The 24893-nt window shown below is 31.7% G+C and overlaps 2 protein-coding genes across 2 annotated transcripts in view; one reads left to right on the forward strand and one right to left on the reverse strand.

Moving 5' to 3' along the window:
- Positions 1–24893, reverse strand: part of LOC145263843 (uncharacterized) — a 649003-nt gene that overhangs the window by 481144 nt on the left and 142966 nt on the right. Inside the window, exons 11-12 of the mRNA XM_080120917.1 lie at positions 21640–21672; positions 8932–11436 (exon numbers count right to left, since the gene is read on the reverse strand). Coding sequence (XP_079977043.1) covers positions 8932–11436; positions 21640–21672 — 2538 coding nt within the window. The remainder of the gene's footprint in view (positions 1–8931; positions 11437–21639; positions 21673–24893) is intronic.
- LOC145263845 (uncharacterized) overlaps positions 1–24893 on the forward strand; it is a 624663-nt gene that overhangs the window by 336503 nt on the left and 263267 nt on the right. The window lies entirely within an intron of this gene.

Genomic DNA, 24893 nt, shown 5'->3' on the forward strand with positions numbered 1-24893 from the left:
TGGTAATAAATGGTTTTGTTAAAAAAGAAAAAATAGTGACCCGGATTTTTATTTATTGTCGTTGATTTGTTCTTTTGAGGCTGTACCCACGTTACAAGTGAAGAACTCCTAGACTGAGTGACCCTATTTTGGCAGTTGGATTTCCCCACATTAAAAATCGACACCTGGTGTCTAATGCAGCCTTCTTGGGGAGACAAGTAAATAGGAATTAACTTCTCCTTTTATACAGAAACATAGTGTAGTATCTGTCCTCATAGTGCTCTTCATCTTTTCTGTCTATCCATCTGGATTGAGGTAATTAAAAAAAAAGTTTTATTACAATCCAGAGTTCTTCATTTTAAAAGAGTTAAATCTTTAAAAATGACCTCATGTTCAACCCTGCCTTTGTGGGGAGGCAAATAAACAGGGACTATCTTCAACTTTTGGGTAGAAGCATAGTGTAGTGCCTTTTCTGATACGATGCATCACCTTTTTTGTGCTCACTGTCATTGAAAGAACTCCTTCTAGACTGAGGCAATTATTTTGCTTCAACCCAGAGTGCTTCAGTTTTGAGGAATTGTATTTTCTCTACATTAAAAATTGACCTTGTCTCTTACTATGCCTTTGTCAGGAAGGAAAAAAAAAAAAAAAAATGGAGAAAGCTTTTCCTTTTGAGTATTATCTGTTCTGATATTACTACACTTCTTTTCTGCCTTCAGTCCTCCTAGACTGAAGCATTTTTAAATTTTTTTTTATTTAAGACTAAGAGTAAAGTGTAGTATCTGTTCTGATACTACACATTTTTTCTTGTCCTCGGTCAGTGAAGGAGACCCCCTCCTCGACTGAGGCATTTAAAAATTTTTTATTTAAGACTAAGAGTAAACTGTAGTATCTGTTCTGATAACACATTCCATATTTTATTCTTTAGTCAATGATGGAAAAAATCTGAGAGTGAAGGAGATCTTTTTTTTTTTTTTTTGTCTCAATCTAAAATACTCTTTTTGGGATAGCTGAATTTTTCAACCTTAAACCTATGTTAATTCAACCGGTGCACAATTAAAACTGATATATCACGTCCAATCAGCACGTTCAGGAGTATAAAGCAAGATGATGTCTTTTCAGCACTTCTCATATGTTTCGTTATGACCTGAGTTATTTGGAAAAAAGGATAACAATGTAGCTTTAATTTTGTCAATCAGTAGCCATCTTTTGTCCAGTCTGAGTTATGCAGCTAACAATACTGTAACCAATAACTTAAGATTTGATTTTTAATTACCTCTGCATAATCTTGCACTTGGAAGAAGTTGGTCTGTCTATTAAGAGACCTCCAAGACTAAATCCATCATTCCCAACTTCTCAGGCTGCATTCCAATCAAGGAGAGATACTATTGATAATAGTCACTGATAAAAATTAATCTCGTTTGAACATCAGTATGAGAAAGGCAATGATTAAGAAGTGGTTAACAATACGGACTGACAACCTGGGTGTGCCAGGTTCAAATTCACTTTGTTCTAGAGAAACAATTTCACTTAGGGATTTTGGCAACTTTACCGTAAGTACCCAATATCTTTATAGAAAAGTTAAATAATGGGGTCCTACGATGGCGAGTAAGCAGAAGATAGCTAATAGATATATACATATTGTAATTATTGCTGCATAATCTTGTACTCGAACTTGAACTCTGTCTAGTAAGACACCCAAGACTAAATACATGACCACCAATGACAAACAAACTTCGTTTAGCATCAACACCAATAAATCGAACAAGTTACAGAGTTTGTTTATCTGAGGCACAAGCTGTTTTCATTTAACGACAGGAAAACAGCTGTAAATCACAAAATTGGGCCATGTTCACAAGAAACAAAACAGCCTTAACTCCTAAATGTATACCATACAAAATCAAAGTAATCATCTCTAATGCATATGTCCTTCTTGTAGTCTTATGCAGACTTGAATATATCGACTGGATGCGCTTCTATATCATACAAACCAAAAAATACTGAATTTCAAGTGAAACAAATGGTCCCTATGTTATTGTCAGGTCTCAAACAGTAACATATCCAAAAATAACAAAAAACGATAAGATAGAAAAATAATTATTAAGGAAAAAAAGACATTTGTCAAAGGAAGCAAAATGACTATGTTATTACACTTACTAACAAAGAGATAAGTTGACAGGGGAAATAATTATGTTCTGTGGCTTAGTCATGTGACGAACGTAATTCAAAATGTCGGACAAAATTTACACCCCCACCACCACCAATATAAACTTTATCAAAAACTGTTTTCAATTATTTTCGGACTTTATTGCTTTCTGTAATTTTTGGATATGTTACTATTTGCAATATGACAATTACATAGGTATCATTTATTTTACTTGAAATTCAATATTTTTTCGTTTGTATAATACAGAAGCCCCCAACAGATTCTAAAATTACATCAGAAATTAGAAACTTTCCAGAGCCACACCATGCACTTCATTATTGATCATAAACTTAACTGATCACATCAGTATCGCAGAGTTGCGAAAAACTGGCATCCCATCAATGTCGACGATCATCAAATGTAAAGTCTTGAAATTGCTTGGTCTCGTTAATCGTTCCAGTTTGGGGCTATGCAAAATATGTGTTGACGACATAATACAACAGGGTTCATACAGATTTTTCAATGTCCATTTTCAAATACTTTTCAAACATTTTCAAGACCTTCTTCGGACAAAATTCAACTTTTCAAAACAAAATTTGGGGTTTGTTTTACAATTCCTTACAATTAAAAAAATCGGTAAAAAATCAAAAATACAACAAATAAATGTTACCATAGCCAATGACAGTCACTTTGCAATCTACCTGCATCATTTTTTGGTGTTTTTAAGTAGTCTTAAATGCTTTTTATTTCATCTCAAATATCAATTTTCTTTACGGTTTTTAATTTCTAACCAAGATGGCCAATGTTTTATCCATTTTTTTTTTTTAAGGAGGTGGAGGGGGGGGGGGCTTTACTTTAAATCATCACAAATCTTTTCTTTTTTTTTGGGGGGGGGGGGGGGCTATTAGAGAGTCCCGTCCACACAAGGAAAGTATATTTTTAGAGGCAGGAGTAATTTTATTTATGGCAGCAGCCATTACTTCCACCCACCCCAATCCATTGTGCTCCTACCCGCAAAAAGTTAAATTATAAATGAGAACAAAAATAGACAGAGGTTTGAATCTTTATCATGAAACTACCCAAGGTAGTCTTGTGATAAAGGGGCGTAACTCTTGTAATTTCAGAACGATACATTTTAATTTTGTTTACAATATTTAAAAAATATTTCAATAGTAATAATAAAAAAAAGGCTACTATTTCAAGAACTGTTGATATGGAATGCAAAATTCAATGGTTTTAAAGGCCAAAAACAAGTGCAGAATTTTTTAAATAAACAAACATGTTTATTTATTAAAATTAAATTCGATATTTCAGTTCACACCAGAATCTTCATTAGGGAAAAACAAATTTTTTTATATATCATTTTTTTTAGCGCCACCACCACCATAATGGTGCGTAAAAAAAGGCTACTGCGAAAAAGGTCGGCTTTCTCTACCATGCTAGAAAGTTACTTGCACTCAAGCCACCACTCGTCCATGTATGGAGTATTGTTGTCACATTTGGGCCGGTGCATCTGCTACTAGTCTCTCGCCCTTGGACAAGGTTTAAAAGAGAGTTGTCAACCTAATAGGTCCCGCACTATTAGCTAGGCTTCAACCTCTGTCCCATCGACGAAATGTTGCATCCCTCTGCCTGTTTTAAAAGTGTTTTAATGGTGGGTGCCCCACGAACTTAAAGTGATTGTACCCCTTCAACATAAATATCCCCAACAAACACGACAAGCAGCTAAATCCCACCCCTACTCAGTAGAGATCCCTAGATGCCAGAAAATGATCTAATCTAATAGTTTCTTCCCTCAAACTGGTAGACTTTGGAATTCCGTTCTGGGTTCCTGTTTCCTTGACTGTACTGACATGCAGAAGTTCAAGTGTAATGTAAACAGACATTTTGCTGCTTAACTCCCTACATAGTATTTCTGCAAATTATGCCCCAGATAGTAGCCCCCTACATCAAAGTGGCACTGTGCCTTGTTTGGAGTAAAAATGCAAAAAAATAAAAAATCTCTGATCTTCTTCAGCTGTGCAGTTTCTAATCGAATCATTTACAGGAATTTATGGGATTAGTATGTTTTGTTTAGTCAGCCATGATCAGGTAGAAGTCTTAAATAATTCATAACTGTATTCTTAGTATCACCTATATTGAGAATTGAACCTTCAATTCTCAAAAAGAATATTTAATCAAAGTTTTTTTCATTCTTCTGTACTTAATTTGTTTTTTGCATTTTATGTTTCATTGGATTTTTGAATATAAAAAATTGTGACAGAAATACCAGTCAATCATTTGTTTGTTTTACTTTATCCTGTGTTTAACTTGTTTTTTTTTATTTCCATTTGTCTTTTCACTAAATTTTATGTATAGAGCAAATCGTTCCTTCTTTGTTATTGTATCAAAATCTAACTAACAGTTGAAAAAATGAGTTTTTCTTAAAAAAACAATAACTACTTACTTTTTTTTGTCAAATTCAACAATATACAATGTTATCTACTTAATTGTCATGTCACAAGTAGTTAAATATTTCTGGAATATTACATAAAATACGAATTTCTACGATTCGACAAAAAAATTATTTCACCACCTTAGTTTTATCACATGTGATGTGAACACAAGGACATAACTCAGTTTGAATTGGCTTAAGTTTTTGACAGTTTTAACAAATTAATTACCTCCCCTGCTAATATAGGCGCTCTTCAGTCATTATATAAGCTAAAATTGCTAATTTTTAAAAAAACTATTTTCGTTAATAATTAATTTTCTACCTTACTGCTTTGTTTTTTTTTTTTTGTAATTTTTGGATATTCTCATTACTGTGACATGACAATTCAGTAGATAACATTAATTTTGCTACAATAACAAAGAAGTACCAAACAAATTTCTGACAGAAATACCAGTGATGTTATCTGGAAGTGCCAATCTATTTGCAAAGTATTGATGATTCAGCCTTTTATTTGTACTATTCCAGATCAGAGATTTTTTTAGTTAAAAAAAAAAAAAAAAAAAAAAAAAGGGGGGTGAAAACAATAATCATGAGTATAACCAATTAGATAATTTCAGGTAAATTAAATACAACACTTTTTTATTTTTTTATTTTATTTTTATTTTTTTAACTTTAGTCACTAAAAAGCATGAATTTTTCAGGAAGAAAGAATGATCCATATCAGGGATAGAATAAAATCTAATTTCTAAAACTCAGTCTGTCTCCATATTTTCAAACTTTATCTTTTCCAAAACTAAAAGTCGCAGAGCGGCGCAAGGGGCCACAAATGATTGAATTTTTTATGGACCGTTCTTTTATGGGTCTTTAGCCAGTGAAAATGGTTTTTAAAGGGTCAAAAAGGGGTCAAAATTGAAAAAATCATTATACATTTTGTACATTCATCTTAGTTTATTTTTAATCAGTTCATATGCATGTCATGTTGATATAGTGGTAACATCACCAGCTTTGAATGCTAGAGTTTTGCTTTCAGTTTCAATTCTAGCTGATGGCACCCAAATACTTTTTTTTTTTTTTTTTTACTTTTGAAATCAAGACCATAATAATGTATATGAAATCTGGGCAAATTAAAACATCATATTTAAGCATATTTTACAACTAAGAAAAATTAAATATAATCAATGAAGTGGAAGCTTTGGTAAGACATATATACAAAATTTTATCCAAAAAAATAAAACAAAATATTAACAAGGAAAAATAAACAAATAAAAACTCTTCAGATCTAACGCAGAAGCACTGATCTACATGTTCATCTAAATAGTTTTGATCAAACTATTATTTTTATCTTGAGTGTTATTTGTGCAATGTTTCGATCAGTGTAGCCTCTGACCTTCATCAGGCATGTTGGTAGCCATCTTGGAAAAGAAAGGAGAAAAGTTACTGGCTCCGTAAATGGTGTTGTATTCTTGGAGTTGTTTTTGTTTGTTTGTTTTTTCGCTGTGGTTTTGTATGTGTAAAAAGAAATTTGGTTGACAAGGGAAGGTAACTCTAATAAAGTTTGACAGGATTATGTCTTTCACACTGTTGAAATTTTAAGAAGGGGTTGTACAACTTTTTCTTTATAATTATACTGCTGATATCTATGATCGGTCTGCTTTTGTTTTGTTTTTTTTTACATAGGAGTCACCACTTATCAGGGCCCTGAGGCCACTCGAAGATTAAAAAAAAAAAAATACTAAGCTGACTGAGCATAGATATCTGCAGTATATAGGAACCTCTAATTATAAAGAAAAACAAAAATTGTAGAACCTTTACTTAAAATTTCAAAGGTATAAGGGATATAATCCTGCAACCTTTATTAAAGTTATCTCCCCTTGTCAACCAATTTTTTTTTTCATACATATGAAACCACAACGGAAAAAAAAAAAAAAAAAAAACAACTCCAAGAATATAAAACCGTTTACAGAGTGAGTAACTTCTCTCTTTTATTTTCCAAGATGGCGACCAACATGCCTGATGATGGTCGGAGGCTACACCAACCGAAATACTGCACAAATAACACTCAAAATGAGAACAATGGTCTTATCAAAACAATCAATACAAACAATCAGACCTCGTTTTAAAAAATAAGAACTGTAATACTCATCTACATGCAAAAATATCCATAATTTTTTATGGGTACTATTCTAGTTTAGACTAAAATAAATAAAAGTTTTTAACATTCATTTAATTTCTTTTTTTGTCTAAAAACTTTAAAAGATAAGAAAAGTTTCATTGAAAAAATTAAGAAAAAGCCTTGATCAATGCATGTATGTAAATGAGCATAAAATACACAACATAAAATGAAAAGCAGAAGACAAAAAAAAAACATTTAAACACAGGAGAAAGAAAAACAAACAAAAGACTGACCAGTATTATCCTCATAGACCTTCTCTGAAGACATTGATATATACAAATGAAGCCAGTCAATCTTTTGTTTTTATTCTGTGTTTAACTTGTTTTTGTTTTTTTCTCCCCATCTTGTCTTTCACTGCATTTTATGTAGATAGGAAATTTCTGACAGAAATTAAGTAATTGGAAGCTTTCATAATACATATATACAAGATTTAACAGAAAAAATTATGATTTCATGCAGAATTAGCAATCTATCAGTTTGTCTGGAAAATCTGTGCCGAATTTTAATCATGTAACGCACAAATATTGTATCAATTTGTACACTGAAGTTTTACTAAATGCTCATGAATGGAGGATTTTAATATGTTAATCCTTTCTCGTGTTGTGTAATGTGCGGTTATTCGCAATTAATGCCTTGATATGGTCGTCATCTGTAGACGGTGGTCTGCCAGAGTGTTTTTTATTATTTGAGGTTAAAAAAAAAAAGTTCCTGTTCTTAAGTTTTGTGAACAACTTCTGTACAAATTCCGTCAGCTACTGTATCGTCGTAAAATGCACAAATCTTTTTTGTTGCTTGCTTGCCTTTATGAAAACAGAAAAGCATCACATGCCTAAAATGGATCTTACATTCTTCCATTTTGCAAAAGACTTCAAAAACAATTTTTAACTTTCTTTCTCAAGAGATACCTTTTCCCTGTTGACTGAGAACAGCTTATGTCCTGTGCAGTTCTAGGAGGTCCACCTTCTTTCAGGTGAAATAAGGTTATTGCTTATTGTCTGAGGCGCCCCTAGCAGGGAATATCAACTGGGTTGACCAGACAAGTTTAAATAATGCGAGAGGCACTGGCTTCACTCTATCCTCCCATAATCCGACCTTGGAAGTAAATAACACCTGAAAAGATAACTTGAAGTATGCTCTAGCCACAAATGTAAGTATACTATATCTGTCAAGAATTTGACATCTTCTAACATGTCGAAACATGAATTAACCAAAAATCGGCACAAATTTTTCGGGCAATCTGATATATCAGAGGTCTCCAAACTATAACCTGTGGGCTAGAACCAACCTGCAAAAGTCTTTAATTTTCAATAAGAGCTCCGCGGGTCCTAATTCAACCTGCAGAACTCTTATGGAAGCATAAAAATATTCAGGAAAAATTTTTTAAATAGCGTGATGTTTTTTTTTTTTTTGTTTTGAAAATGATTAAAAGAATGAGGTCTTGAAGAACGAGTTTCACTAAAAAGCAAAGCTAATAAGCAAAACAGTATAAAACACATCTAGGTCATTTCTTTTTATTATTTTGACTTGCATAGTTCTAAAAAGTCAGCAATATGAGCCCCTCCTTCAAAAACTTGGGAGATCTTGGTGATATATACAAAAAGATTCATTCATTTTTTATGGATACTATTCTAGCTTAGATTAAATTTTTTTTTAATTTTCTAATATTTATTTAAATTTAAGGTGCTTATTTAGAAGTACACTTATTCAAAAAACAAAAAAATATGACAGAAAATCTTTTTGATACACATACTTGTCACAGAACAAAGATGTCATATTCCAAAAATCACCTAAATTGTTCAAGTAGATTTTGTTTAACTAAGAAAATTAGATTTTACAACTAAACGAGCCATGATGAAATAAACAAGCGAGAGACAACTCAATTTGAATTATTTAAACTAAAATCAGCTTTGAAGACATTTCAAATCAAAATTGCTAAAAATTGTAAATTTTGATTTTCTTAGTTTAAAAAAAAAAAAAATAACCACTTTATTAATTTATGTGATTTTTGGAATATGACATCTTCATTCTGCAACAACTATATAAAGATTTTTTTCTGTATTTTTTTAATTTTTTTGAAGTGTTATTCTAAATAAGCACCATTTTTTTTTTCTTATCTAAAATCATGGTTAGTAAAAAAAAAAAAAAAGAAAGAAACATGCAGAAAAATTTGCATTGACAGAATTAAAAAATCGTAGGAACCTGTTCTCCGTGGATCTTGTGAAGGCTTGCGATATGGGATGCATGATGTTCCTCAAGCCGGGATTCGCGTAGTTTGAAGTCGCTGCGTAACTGCTGGCATAAAAGTTCGACAGCCCTGGTATGCTGTTCTTCCATTTCTTTCCGAAGACATTCCAAACGTTGAATGTTCTGCTTTTCAATTGTGTTCTTAGCATCGTAAAGTTCGTGAGAGAACTGTGATCGCAGTTCTTCAAGATTCGTTTCCGGATGCCGGTCATCGTCGCCGGAACTGGACGATTTCTTTTCTTGCATGTTTTGGATTATTTTTTCACTTTCATCCAATTTGCTGGAGATACTGGAGAGTTGCTGGTCAATTCTGAATTTATCTTCCCGCAACTTTTTCTCCGTCATATCCTTGTCTCGTATGACTTCCTCAAGACGTAGCTGTTCCTGCAGGACATGTTCGTATTCAGCTTTCAGACTGGCCAATTCAGAATCGACTAATCCTTTCTTGTAGACAATCTCTTCCTTTAGTTCGTTCTCCTGACAAAGCTTTTGTTCCAAGGCAGATTTTCGTGCAACCAGTTCGGTGATATGATTCTCGAGGGCTCTTTCTTCACTGAGCTTTGCAGACAGCTCGTCGCGATGCTTTTGCAAAAGAAGGAGTTGTTTTCCGAATAGCGTGTCGAGTTCATCGGAATCCAAAATGGCATTATTCTTGGCACCAAAGTACTTTGTCTTCATTACGAGACATTCCTGGTCATAGAGTTTCTTCATCATTTCACTGTTGTCTTCAGTTAACTTCCGGCATGTCTCTCTCAAAAGCGACACCTTTTGACGCAGGTCGACTACGTCAGAGGACAACGACACGGTACAATCTGGATCTTTACTGGCGTGTGTCATCTTTGACTGGCTGTTATTACTCTGACTCTCAGCTGATCCGAATCGTTCAAGCCGATCAATAGTCTCTTTCAAAACAGCCGTCTCTTGAATGTGTTGCTCTTTCGTTTTAGATAGCAAGCGTTTAAGATCGGCAACTTCATCAAATAGTTCCATATGTTTCCCCGAGAAAGGGGAGTTATTTTCTTTCTCCAAAGCGGAAAACCCGGGCACGATTCTCTCTGACTCATGCAACCCGCCCAACGTTGTAAGAGAGGGGCTAGAGTGGGTGGCCCTAGGTAATCTCTGCGGGGATGAAGTGGTCGGTGAAACAAATAAATCTCCAGGGAGTAACGTTGACGTTTCACTAAGACTGGAATCAGTTCGTTCCTGGCTATAATTTCTATAATATTCATTTTCTTCCGGTTGACTAGAACGATCAGAAAATGGAGATTTATTCAAAGAATCTGGGGAGGTATCTCTTTGTGACCTTGGGATCTTGGGAATCCACATAGCTGGTTCAAAACTGATGTCATCCACTGGGTAAAGATTGCCGACTGATTTGGAAATGCGACCGTTTCTTGGATGAAAGAAATCGCCAATATGTTTCATCATGTAGCGGCCATTTATACTTGGGTCTGAATGGCGTCGGTTCAAGCCAGGACCCAGTTCTCTTTCAGGCAAAACCGATGTATGATCTTCACATGTCATGGTACCTTTGTGCTGCCAGGCTGAACGCGATCTGGAAAAGTCTTCCTCCAGTGTGTCAATATAATGTTGTTGATCGATCAACTTTACAAATAAGTCATTGATCTTGGTTTTCAACTCTTGTCGCTCAACTTCATTTTGGCTGACTTTGTTGCGTAGGAAGGTGACCTGGTCTTCCGTACTGGCCAGCTTTACCTTCAACTGCGTGAATTCGATCTCGGAAGGGTTCAAATTGCGTTTCTGCTGCATCTCTTTGACGATGCTCAGCTCTTTCTGCTGTTGGTCTCTAATCAACAACGCATTTTCCAATTCCACAGACAAATGCTCACATCGGTTCTGCAACAAGAACCTTTCTTTACCAAAAAGTTCCAATTGGATGCTTAACCGTTTCTTTAGAGAAAGTTTTTCTTCTATGAGGATAATGCAGCTAGGACACTGTGGTTCTGGACTATGCTTAGCCGAAAAGCAACTAGTAATTGTAGGTTCGGTCATTGTCCGTTCCATTATTTCATTATATTCATCCTGGAGGTCTTGGGACAGTTCATCTCTCTGCTGGTCCCCAATACTAGTAGATCCATCTAACGAGTCCACCTCAAACGATGATTTTTCGGACATATTGTCGAAGGAAGTGAGGCCCTTTTCGGTAAGAATCTTTAATGCAATCTCATAGCGTTTTCGATATCCTTGACAATCCAGTCGGTAACAGTTCTTCTCTTCATCATAGCAACCTTTCGAACGGCTTAACTCCACCAAACTTCGGGACGCCGATTCGATGTCCTGAGGCAGGGTGTCAAATTTGCGCTTGATACGTGGAGATGAAGCCGGGTGTTTCTTGATGATTTTTTCGGGGAACGTGAATTGTTCATCTTGGATCTGCTCGTACTGGTTGTTCAAAAGATCTATCTGTTGCAGCAAAGAATCACGAGATTCGGCCAATTTCTAAGGAAGAAAATACAAACAAATAAAAATGATGAAAATTATATAAGGTAATTATTTTAAAGCAAAAAACAATAAAATAAAATTGGATTCTTCTATATCATACAAATGAAAAAAAAATATTGAATTTCAAGTAAAACAAATGATATCTACATAATTGGCATGTCGCAAGTAGTAACATATCCAAAAATTACAGAAAATGATAAGGTAGAAAAATAAACATAAATGAAAAACTGTTTTCGATAAAGTTTATATGGAGGAATAAAATTTTGGCCGACATTTTGAATTACGTCCATCACGTAACATAAACAACAGAACTTAATTATCTCCCCGGCCAACTTATATCTTTTTTAGTAAGCGTAATAGATTTCATTTCCTTTCATAAATTTCTTTTTTCATTAACAATTATTTTTCTACCTTATCGATTTTTTGTAATTTTTGGATATGTTACTATTTGTGACCTGACAATTATGTAGATAACATTAGTTTAACTTGAAATTCAATGGTTTTTTTTTGTTTGTTTGTATGATATAGGCAAGGTATTAAAAGAAAGAAGAAAGAGAGGAATGAACAAAGGAAGAAAGGGAAGGTGAGATAGGAAAAGAAGGGGAAAGGGAAAGAAAGGTAGTGGAGGAAGAAAACAAAGGGATGAAGGAAAGTAAGGGAGAGAAGAAGTAAAGGATGGGAGAGAAGAAAGGGGGAATAGGTGAGGGAGGAAAGGAAGAGAGTAAATGAAATGAAAGAATTGATTTGAAGGAAAGAAGGGAAACAAAAAAGGGGTGAAAAATGGAAGGAAAGAAAAGGATAGAGAGGAAAGAAGAGAAGACAAAAGGAAGGAAAGAAAAGAAAAGCAGAAAGAAAAGAAAAAAAGGAAAGAAAAAGAAAAGGAAAGAATGAAAGAAGGAAAAGAGGGAAGGAAGGAAAGGAAAAATTGATTTGAAGGAAAAGATGAAAGAAAAAGGGATGGAACAGAAAGAATATAAAAGATAGAGAAAAGGGGATGGAGAAACAAAGGAAAGAAACAAAGGGAAAGCAAAGAAAAAGGAGATAAGGGGAATGAAAAAAAGGAGAAAAGGAGAGGTGGGAGAAAGAATTAGCGAAAGTGAGAGAAAGAAAAAGTAAAATGCCAACAAGACAAGGAAAATAGAGATAGGGAAATAAGAGAGAGGCCAGGAGTTAAAATATAAAGTACATAAAAAAGGATAAAATAGAAGAAAGTGCCAGGGGCGGTAACATAGGAGAGTGGGGAGAAAATGTACTGGTTAAAATCTTGACAGATGATAAAAAAAAAAATTTATTTAGGATAATATGATAAATAAACTAAACTAGTGAGGAAAAAAGGGGATAGAAAGTTGTTGGGTTTTTTTTTAAATGGGAAAAAAACAAAAAATGTACGAAACAAAAACAATAAATATCATGAAAAAAATTACTAAATAAAATAAAAACATGAAAAAAGAAAATTAAAAAATTCAATCTAGCTGTAAATTTGACGCCATTTTAAACAAACAAGCAAATAAATTGTCTATAGATGAAGGTGACCCCAAAGACTCTCTTTTCATCAACTTCTCCACATAGAGGGGAGATAATCACTCATTTCCCTTGATTGCACTACTTACCCTTGAACTTCACTTTTTAAGAAGGTCGGTGGTTACATGAACCAAAACGTTCTAAAAATTACACTCAAGATGAGAACAGTACTCCAAAGAATCCAAATAATATGGATATCAAATAATAATAATAATAATAATATATAGGAAAAAAGAAAAAAAAATCAAATTTTTGGTTATTCCTCTTTCATTAATATTACTTCCACCAAATCAAACATTACTCCCAGAAATTTAAATTACATTATATGTGTGTGTGTGTGTGTGTGTCTGTGTATACAGAGGGAGAATCAAAGAATTATATAGAGATTCTTTAGAGACTTTTCAATATAATAAAAAGCTCAACATGCAGGTGGAGCTTATATACAAAAGGGAAAAGATATCGATAATAGAAAAATATATACTCGATGCATCTATATTTACTAATCAATTTGAAACAAGGAATACAATAGTGTGTAGGGGTTATGGAAGCTCTTTATGCCAGGTATTTCGAAGCCTACTGCTTCTCTTCAGAAGAGGAGGAGATCTGTTAGGTAATAAGATATGGATGTCATGTCCAGCAATAAGCATATTAGGGGATCTTGTACAGGGGTATATATTGGAGGAAGGGGGCACAGAGGGTTATCCATGGGAATATTAGATAATTATGGCACTTTAAATATGCTAAGAGTGCCATGGAGTACGCTTTTAGAAGTATGTTATATATTCAAATCCCATTCTAACATATTTAAAGTGTCATCCTCTGGATAACCATCCATCTCCCCTCCAATATACAGCCCCCCTCACCCACAAGACCCCTTGATAAGCCTATTGCTAGACGTCGCATCCATATCTTGTTGCCTAGCAAATACCTTTCTCTTCTGATCAGAAGCATTAGGCTTTGAAATGCCTGGCATAAAGAACTCTGATCACCCTTTACAATATCTTTTCCTCTTGTATCTAAACTCCACCTGCATGTTTAACTTTTTATTATATCGAAAAGTCTATCTTTAAAGAATTCTTATATACTTTTTTGATCCTCGCACATATAATATATATAATTTAAATTTCTTGATGGAAGTAATATTGATAAATGAAAGAGGAATAACCAAACATTTGTTTTCTCATTTTTCCTGTATATATTATTATTATTTGATGTCCATATAATTTGGATTCTTCTGTCTTCTTCTTTGATCCCCTTATATATATATATATATATATATATATATATATATACAGGGTGTCCACAAAGTCTGACTACATTATGTAGCCAGATTTTGTGGGCACCGTATAGATTATGTAGCCAGACTTTATGGGCACCCTGTATATATATATATATATATAAAATTATTACTATGATAATTTTTTTAATACCTATGAACATTAAGGTTTCATCCTTTCAGGAATCTATCAATGCTGGAAGGGAGATTCGAACCTGGCCACAAAACCATCTGACTATTAGCAAGGAACAAGTCTGGCTACATAATCTACACGGTGCCCACAAAGTCTGGCTACATAATGTAGTCAGACTTTGTAGACATCCTGTGTATATATATATATATATATATATATATATATATATATATATATATATATATATATATATATAATTAAAATTTCTTTCAATTACTACTAAACTTGGATTAGTAGGATATATATTACTAAAGCTCAAAATATAATAATTTAAATGTTACAAAAAATTTTTTATTTATACAATTGTTTCTGCTAATTTTTTTTCTTGATAATAAATTCAAGATGTTTTCAAAATACTTCCTCAATGAATGGTTCCAGCAATTTAACACCAACCCTCACCAAAAAAATAAAATAAAATAATGTCAAAGATTGTTTTTGTTTTTTTCTCCATTTCACTTCTTCCTTATTTTTATTTATTTATTTATTTATTTTTTTCTAAGGCAAACCAATGAAAAAATTCCTAGTTGCATCCTTACAATAACCAAAAATTTAAATTAAAAGACACTTGAAAATATAATGGTCTTCACTTCTGGCAGGAATATATATAAACGTGTATACATATATTTTTTTCCATTGCTTAATTATTTTTAATAACTTCACAAACACTTTAGGATGTTACTACTATTGGTAACATTTTTGCCCCTATCCCTCGAATGAGTTGCTTGATAAGATGAACTTAGTCTATGAATTTAAATGCCCTTTAAGAGACTGTGTCTCCGATAATAAAGATGAAAACATCTACATAACTTTGACTACCATCTACTTTGTCGAGGAGATTAACCATGCATTGCTCTGAAAGGAGTGCTATATTTAACCACGTGACTAATCAAGATTCCTGTCCCTTGTCTCAATTTAGAAAAAATTTAGTTGACAACACATCTTTATTCGAACAGACCAATAATAAACAAAAACTTGAAATAATAGAAGCATTACTAATAAAAACTAAAAAAAAAAAAAAAAAAAAAAAAAAAAAAAAAAAAAAAAAAACTACCATTAATAAAATAAACTTTCCCAATAATAGTAACATCCTGAAATGTTTGTAAAGTTGTTAAAATAATTAACCCATGGGGAAAAAATATATACAGATTATGAAAAAAAAATTATATAAATTGTTCAAAACCAGTTAGTTTAATCTATCCCTGACGATGAATCCCGGAGGATTGGAAAGTACTCGGACTCATGACAAATATGGTGATTACATCAGTCAGTTCCTGCCAGAAGTGAAGACCATTATTTGGAAGTTGGGAAAGATTAAAAATAGAATTAATAGACAAAAAAAAAAAAGTCTATTTTAATTTAATGGAATATATATATATATATATATATATATATATAGTATTTAGTGGAAATGGTAATTAATAAAAACTGAAAAAAGTGCTCAATACTGTTGTAGAGCAAATATGCGTTTTATTTTTTATTACCGTATCTTTCTGTTAAGTTACATTGTTTCAGCTACTCGGCCGTTTTTTTGGCCGTCTGTAGCTTCCTCAGACTTTTACTGTAAAAGTCTGAGGAAGCTACAGACGGCCAAAAAAACGGCCGAGTAGCTGAAACAATAATGTAACCTAACAGAAAGATACGGTAATAAAAAAAAAAACGTGTATGTATATATATATATATATCGTCTAAAGTAAGTGAAAAAATGTAAAAATATTATATATATATATATATATATATATATATATATATATATATATATATATAGTTTATAATTTTATTACAAAAGAGAATTCAATTATATAAGGATGGGAGGGGGGGCCTCTGCTAAAATTGTTGAATAGAAATAGACTTAGCATTTGCATAAGCCGATTTCTCAAAAGTCTTCAATTCTAAAAGAGAATTCAACTATATCAGGATGAAAAAAGAAAACCTTAACTAAAATTTTTTAAATAGAAAACGTGGATCCTCAGCTGCCTACCATGTACCTGTTTTGAGGATTTAAAAACTGGACAGCTGTTAAATACATGGCTCTCCAATGGATAATACCACTTCCCTCATAAAAAACAATGCAGAATAATATGATTACTATTATTACTAATATACGAAAAAATAAAAAAATACTAATAATATATATATATATATATATATATATATATATATATATATATATATAAGTGGACTATCCACTTATCTAGTGTTTCCTTTTCAGATTAAATATATTTTTAACTCATTTCAAAGTGTTTTTTAACATGTTTTATTAACTGTTTGCTCATATATATATATATATATATATATATATATATATATAAATTGAAAAAGATTACTAGATCGATTTTGCGACATGTTAACTAGCATATAAATGCTATGAGAACAAAAATGCATAAAAGCTTAAGTACTTTAGATACCATTATATATATATATATATATATATATATATATATATATATATATATATAAAGAGAGCGAGAGAGTGAGTAAATCTTTAAGACATAAATAAAAATAATTATTTTAGTCGAATGAGGAAGTTTTAAAAACGAAATTAATATTTTAGAGGAAATGAGTGGATTAGCATTCAAACAGACATTGTTGAGAAGTCGATCACTTACACAAAAATGATGAAAAAAATCCAGTGATGGGGTAAAGTTCAGTCTTAAGTTCTGGGGGGGGGGGATTAGAGGATAAGTCAGATATTATACACATTTAAATATTGGTGCTTTAAACACACGTCTGTTATTACTTTAATTAGTTTGTTTTCATACTTATCCACTTATTCCATATATGCGTGTGTCAATTATAACAAACATGCAAAAAAAAAAAAAGAAAAAGAGAAATGCAATTTCTACAATTAATTCTGCAATCCATGCATGAAAAATCATCAGCAAAAGTGTAGACATGCGCAAACAAAACCAAGTCCTTTTTTCACACCTGAAGAGTTTTTTTTTAACTTATTTACTTGAAGCATTCTGCATCATGTGTAAGAATGTAAATCTATCTTCTTCTATATATATAAAAGCGAAAATGTGTGTATGTGTGTTCGCTTTTTGTGTATGTCTGCAAAAGACTTTTTTCGCCGTGATTCTCGGTTGGCTCGCTCCTTCTTAAAACTTTTTATATGCTGTCTAAATAATAATATCTACGACTAAGGAACATGGGTCGCGGCTATCTTTAATTTACCCGGCTTTTACAAGCTATTTTCGACATATTTTCTGATCGCCGCATGGCAGGGAAAACAGAAACTGGCTTCGAGCACAAAACTAGGTCAAACATCACACGACTTAACGTTCTCACACCTGTTAATTTCGCTTTATAAATGTCAAATTAACACACTTATCAATTCATCTATTCCCGTGGTTGAGATGGTTAGGTCGCAGGTTTTTTTTTTCCATTTCCTTTCCACCTCTGCGTCAAAGGTTCGGGGTTCAAGCCTACCTTTCTACTAAAACTTTTTTTTTTTTTACACCTCCAAACACCCAACCAACGTTTTATTTTTTTAAACAGGGTTGTTTTAATCTACCCCCCACCCCAACACACACACCTCCAAACACCCGGACAACGCCAGGTACCCCCCTCCACCCGCTTGTTATTTTGCCAGGACAATTTGGTTGAAATTAAAAATGGTTTGATACGAGAAAACAGTAAATAAATCAAATGACAATATTGAGGAATTCAATAATTTTCAATTAAATGTTTAATTTACGAATGTAGTGCATTGAATCGAGGTATAATGGTGTAATTTTATTGCTTAAATGGAATTTATATCGGTTTGAATTAAGTCATGTGCCCCTGTTCCTTAGTGGGAAATAATTAAAGGTTTCAGTTTTATTAGTTATTAGATGGAGAAACACACTGAAACTGTGTGTTTATTAAAATGTGTTCAATGCAGGGCAGAGCAAGGAGATAGTATGCTTATTATGCAAACATTATTGGTTACATATGCGCACACATGTTTCAGAGGAATCTCAATGTAGAGAGATCCACCTCATCGGAATGAAAAAAAGAGGTGGCACTGATATATATATATATATATAATATATATATATATATATATATATATATGCTTTTATTATTTCAACCATGGGGTTTATTGAGGGGGGGGCTTAAATTATTGCAGATTGTTTCTATCAACAGGACAATAATATTATCCTGCCGATTTCTTCAGACAATTCAAGCCAAAATAAACGATTCTTAAAAATTACAAATGCATATCAAAAACCAGGATTTGAAGTGCTGGATAGAGAGGGGAGGAGTGTGTGGGAAGAGGAAGAAAAGGAAAAGGGAAGAGGCGGGGGGGGTATAGATCATATGTAGTTAGGAATTGGAGTTAAAGATTAAGGACTGGAGAAAAGTTAAAGTTAAAATGAATTAAAAAGAAAAGAGGAGGTTGCTTGTTAAAAAAAGAAAAGGAAAATATTATGGGTAAGAAAGGGAAGCTAAAGTATTGAGCACTTTTTACCCCATTTTTTTTACTAAATATACCTCCTAATATATATATATATATATATATATATAAAATATAATGCTCCTTATCTTGAGTTGAGCATATTGGGAAGTGATACACGACATACCATTGGTGTATTAAGCGATGCTCTTTGTGTAAACAAATCGAGCTTAGGTATTCAGACGATGTCAAAACATCGTTAATTCACAACCCGCACAGCAGCTGCTGATTTGCATAATGGTTCAAAGCCTTGACTGTCGTACGGGCGGTCGGGTTTCGATCTTGGCTTGAGGTAGTTGCCTGTCTAGCTGCATTGATGAGCTGTGATACAGCGAAACAGTACTGTATTTAGATGACTGTATGTATATATATATATATATATATATATATATATATATATATATATATATATATAATACTTCGATTTGGGGTTCAAAGTGTCTGATCAGCAATTCCATACTGACGAGCATGAAATAAAAACGCAAAACACACACTATCTCACACACACACACACACAGTCATGAATATAAAAATTATTTTGTGAATGGATGAATCCCTTACCCATGGGGGAAGGGGTCATGTGGGGAAGGGACTGCATTATTTCTAGGGCAAAAATAGTCTGGTGGTGCCCATCTCTCTGCAGCCTTCCGAGCACTTACAGCAACTGGTATTACCAAATGGTCACCCACTTTAGTACTGACCAGGCTCAACGTTGCTTAACTTTGGTGATCTAACAGGAAACGGTGTGTCAACATGATTATGCCATATATATATATATATATATATATATATATATATATATATATATAAAATATCTATATATATAATATCTATCTATATATATATATATAGAGAGAGAGAGAGAGAGAGAGATAGATATATATATCTGAGGAAATATATTTTATTTCCTAATAATATATATACTTATTTAAGTAGCTCAATATAATTACAGAGCAATATAATAAATGAATAATAAAAGGGCAAAATAGCTTAACTGATTGATATAATTAAGTGATTGATTTTGCACTACAAAACAGATACTGTCAATAATTGTAAATGTTAACTGAATTAAAGAGATAAATTATAAGATGGTCAACATCATGAACTTTGGAATATAGACTATATATATATATATATATATATAATGGTTTAGAGAGTTAGGAGAATTCTATAAGCATCTTCTCTATTCTTCTGATGAAAAGCATTAGGCTTCAAAATACCTTGGTATAAAGAGTCCCCCTATCTCCCAACTAAATGTTTGTATACCTTTATTAAATAAATGAACCATTCTATATTCCCCAATATATAGTTTTTGTGTCTTCATTTTCCAATCTTATTGTTTCATATATATATATATATATATATATATATATATATATACATTTATTATTATTATTTGATAAAAAGCATTCAAAAGAAAAAAAAATTTCTAAAATAAAACAAAAGATGAATTATAACAAAGAAATGAATGTTGTCACAGATGTTATTCCTTGTGTTCATGTAAGAATAATAAAACGTACATAATAAGTAAATACAATAAATAATCGCATGACGACATGTATTTGTTGTCATGCGATTATTATCGACACACAATATTGAAATGGGCAAATCTATCTATGCATGCATATAAAAATCTCTCACTCGTTATGTGTGTGTGTGTGTGTGTGTGTGTGTGTGTGTGTGTGTGTGTGTGTGTGTGTGCATGTGTAAATTTTATCCTGCAAATATGTAATCTTCATTTGTTTCATATTTGTAAGTTTCACTTCCTTCCATACGAAAAAAAAAGTTCTTTCTATAAATCTAGACATATACATACATCTTACTCTATGGTTACACATGCTTTTTTTTCTATCTGTATACATCGTACATTGCTTATTATTAGACACACATCTCTATATGGATATTTCTCTTCATCTCTCTCTCTCTCTCTCTCTCTCTCTCTATATATATATATATATATATATATTTTCTTACACTATATCATAATCCTTATTTAAGAAGCTCAATGTAATTACAGAGCAATATAGAGAATAAATGACAAAAAACTATATTCTGATGAGTTAGGGGCATAATAAATTCACTGATTGATATAATAATTAAGTGATTGATTTTGCGCTATGAAACAGATACTGTCAAGAATTGTAAATGTCAACTGAATTAAAGGAATAAACTATAAGATAGTCAACATCATGAAATTTGGAATATAGTTTTTTGTCATTTATTCACTATATATGAATGATGCCTCTGTTCAGTTTGTTTTATGCCCTGTCTCTCTGATTTTATATATATATATATATATATATATATATATATATATATATATATATATAGAGAGAGAGAGAGAGAGAGAGAGAGAGAGTAAGAGAAAGAGAGAAAGAAAGAGAAATATGTGTGTTAACATAGTCATTCATGTACCCTCATCATCTGAGGTCTCTTACTTTCAAGGTTTAAATTCAATATATATGTATATATATATATATATATACATAAAACTGTGTGGTGTATGTAGGATATGTGTGTTATTGTGTTAGAAGTTTAGTAGAACAACATAAACAGTAGAAAAGAAAAATCTATCATAAACAATCAATAAATATAAGATTAAACAGATTATGTCACACAAACAAACAGGAGAAAAAAATGCAAAAACAAAACTATTCTACTTTCAAAAGAAAAAAAAATTATCAAGAAGATCACATTCTATAGAATTACCAGCAAGGCAACACACCATAAGATGGTTCATGGGATGCTTTTGTTTCAAGAAATAAAACTCACCTTAGCTTGGAATTTTTCCAGAAGGCCTCCAGCCTTAAAATATAAAGACCAGATTCTATTACAGTGTCTTTGGTTTTTTTTTTTTTTGGTTTTTTTGTCTTTTTTTAAAAGAAAAATGGATTCTACAATGTTTATATAAAGAAATTTGTTTTGAATTTTTCTTTTTATGGTAATGAGATGAGATGGATTACACCTCTAATTAAGAGTTTCACTAATCTGTGAACTCATGCAGAAAAACAGAAAGCTTGAATGATGAAATGGCTAGAAAATATACACAAAACACTTTTAATAAGGTTAATCCTATAAAGAGAGAAGTTATCTCCCTTTGGATGAAATTCTTTTTTTTTTAAACAGTAACTTTATTTCTATATTAATAAAATTATAAGACGTGTGTGTGTGTTGCAATTACAAGAATTAATATTTTCATTTATTCACTATTAGTAGATAGTTCATTGAAATCAAATAAACAATCCAGTAAAATAAAATAAAAAAATTTAAATCCGACTTAAAAAAATAATTTAATCAGAAATTTAAATTCATCAGAATGCATTTCAGTGTATTACTAAAAAAAAAAAAAATGTCAATTATTTTACTCTTTCGCTGATAGTGGAAAAACTATTTTATTATCTTTAGAAATTGAAAAGAATTTGAAAGCTTTTAAATTGTAAAATAGAAAGTCATTTAAACTAGTTTTAAAAAATCCTTAGCAACTCTCCACACAGTAAAAGATAGATACATCTAGAAGCTTTTTACTAGTGATGGAACGAATCCGTACTAAATTACTGATTCCGATTCTCTATAAATCTCTAAAAAATTTAACTATAGAGTTGTTCTTTTCACCGATTTCCGTAAAAAAAAAAAGAAAAAAATGTTAAATACACAGATATTTTGCTAAACGTGAATTTATACTTGTGGATGATGATCTATTAATTTTAACTTTACTAATAATTTAAAATCAATAAACATTTATTATTTTATCATTATTATCAGCAATGGAAGATTTTGCTTTAAACAAAATCAAATAAAAAAGGACAATTAAAAGAATCATTTTGGCATCGGAAAATAGGCACCAATTTTTTTATTTCGATATCGATTCCCCCAAATTTATTGATTTTTCCGATTCCCAATTCCGATTAATCATCCCAACACTACTTTTTACATCCCATAATTTAATAATCAATGTGGTTATAGTCAGCTAACATATTTCCTAACTTCTGGCATAGCTGCTACCGTAAGTGGTGACAAAGCAAATCAGTTCCTTTGTTTTTTTTTCTCTCATGCGTATAACTCCCCTGTCCATGTACTCTATTTTTTTATTATGTTTTTCCGATCGTTCTTTTTTTCATTTAATAATAATGTTTTAATTATGAATTATTGAATTAGTTTTTTTTTTTTTTTTTTTTTTTTTTAAGAATTATTGAATACACTTTTTAAAATCATTTAAAATTATTTTGGAAATATGTATTGGATATGTTTTTTATGATATTTAAATTTTATTATTTTAATTTCAATAATTTTATACTTTCATAAACATACATTTATTATATAAATTCAAATAAAAACTTTAATTTTGAACATAAAAAAAAGCTGATTTTTATAATTTTTAATAATATTTAAATTTCCATTCCATTTTTAGAACAACCATAAAACAAAGCATCCTCTGCAAGTTTTACCTGCTTTTGTTTTTTTTTTGTTTTTTTTTTAAATAAAAAAATGGTTATCCCTATATATAAATTCAAATTTTACCATATCTTTTTTTGTTTATTAAATTGTTAGGTGAAACTACAGAATAGTTACAAAACACCCGCCCGGTAACATAAGTGCATAAAGACTAATAAAGTGATTTTTAATATTGTATTCAGCTAAATCTATAACAAGCGAAAATTAAATGAATGCTTTATTTTATTGTCACCATAATCATGTTAATAAAATTTTAGCAGACTAAAAATTGGGAGACACAAGGGTCAGGAGAACCCAAAATAGTAATTTGAGCAGGTATGCATGGAAAAAATACTAGAAATAACAATTTTGCTTTAGTAAGAAGGATAACGAAAAAGTAATTCGTTCTTTATTGGTAAATGCGTGCCTAAATAAAGAAAAGTGCAACGAAGACAATAATAATAATAGTAATAATTATAAACAAATAAATAAATAAATAAATGAATAAATAAACAAATAAATAAAGAATTAATTAATTGACATTCCATTGCATTTTGAGTTTGAATTTTTAAGTTTGAAGGGCGCAAAGTATTTTTTGCGGTGATTGGGCCAGGGTATTCCTGTTGTCACATTTACCAAAAAAAAAAAAAAAAAACCCCATCAAACTCAACGATAAAAATCATAAACATAATATTTAAAAAAATTTCTTTTTTTTTAAACTTCCGAGTGTTACGTTTGTAATTGATGAGATTAACGTGATAAAAGAAAAACCGGGTGTCCTGTGTGGATTTCAGAGGGGGAAGGGCATTTCCGTAACCCTCAGACTTTTTTTTTTCATTTCCACTAAGCCACACCAATGCGTGGCTGGGTACAGTTAATATATATATATTTTCCAATCATAATATATTATATTTTATTACCATTTTATCTGCTTAGTTACACATGTTTCGGTTACCCAGTAATTTCATCAGACTTTAACAGAAATGGTTATTATGATTGGAAAAACGATATTAGAAGAAGCAAGGAAAAAAAAACCAAAGAGGGGTGGAGGGGAAATTCAATTCTGATTTGACAACATTTAAGTTTTAAAGATTTAATAATGAAATAAACATAAGGGGTGGAGTTTAAAATATTCAACATGACACGGATAGGAATAGAGGGAGGGGGAGAGAGAGAGAGAGAGAGAGAGAGAGGGGGGGGAGAAGGTGGAAAAAAGGGAAGGGTGTAAAATGCATAAAGCTTTAAAGGCGGGGGTAGGGAGAGAGAGAGAGAGAGATAAGGACTACAGGCAAAAAGAGAAATACAAGCAGTCAAAGAGGTGGCATGGACTGTCGCGGTTAGTTGCTGAAGAGATGTCATGTGGAGTTTGACACATTAAAGATTTATGCGGATTGGGGGGGGCGTTGTTCACAGTAACTAAGATACATTCTCTCAAAGTAAGCTTAGTTACATCCAACTTAAGTGCATTTACCTATTTAAATGCATTGGCTATAAAAGGTCTCTAAGAAAATAAGTAAATTAAGAATTACCAGGCATGGATTGAATAGATATAAAATCATAAAAATATGCATGTAAGGGGATATAGATGATGATGA

Source organism: Euprymna scolopes, chromosome 39, assembly GCF_053919585.1.
Source record: "Euprymna scolopes isolate OS-2025 chromosome 39, ASM5391958v1, whole genome shotgun sequence".
Classification (NCBI taxonomy): Eukaryota; Metazoa; Mollusca; class Cephalopoda; order Sepiida; family Sepiolidae; genus Euprymna; species Euprymna scolopes.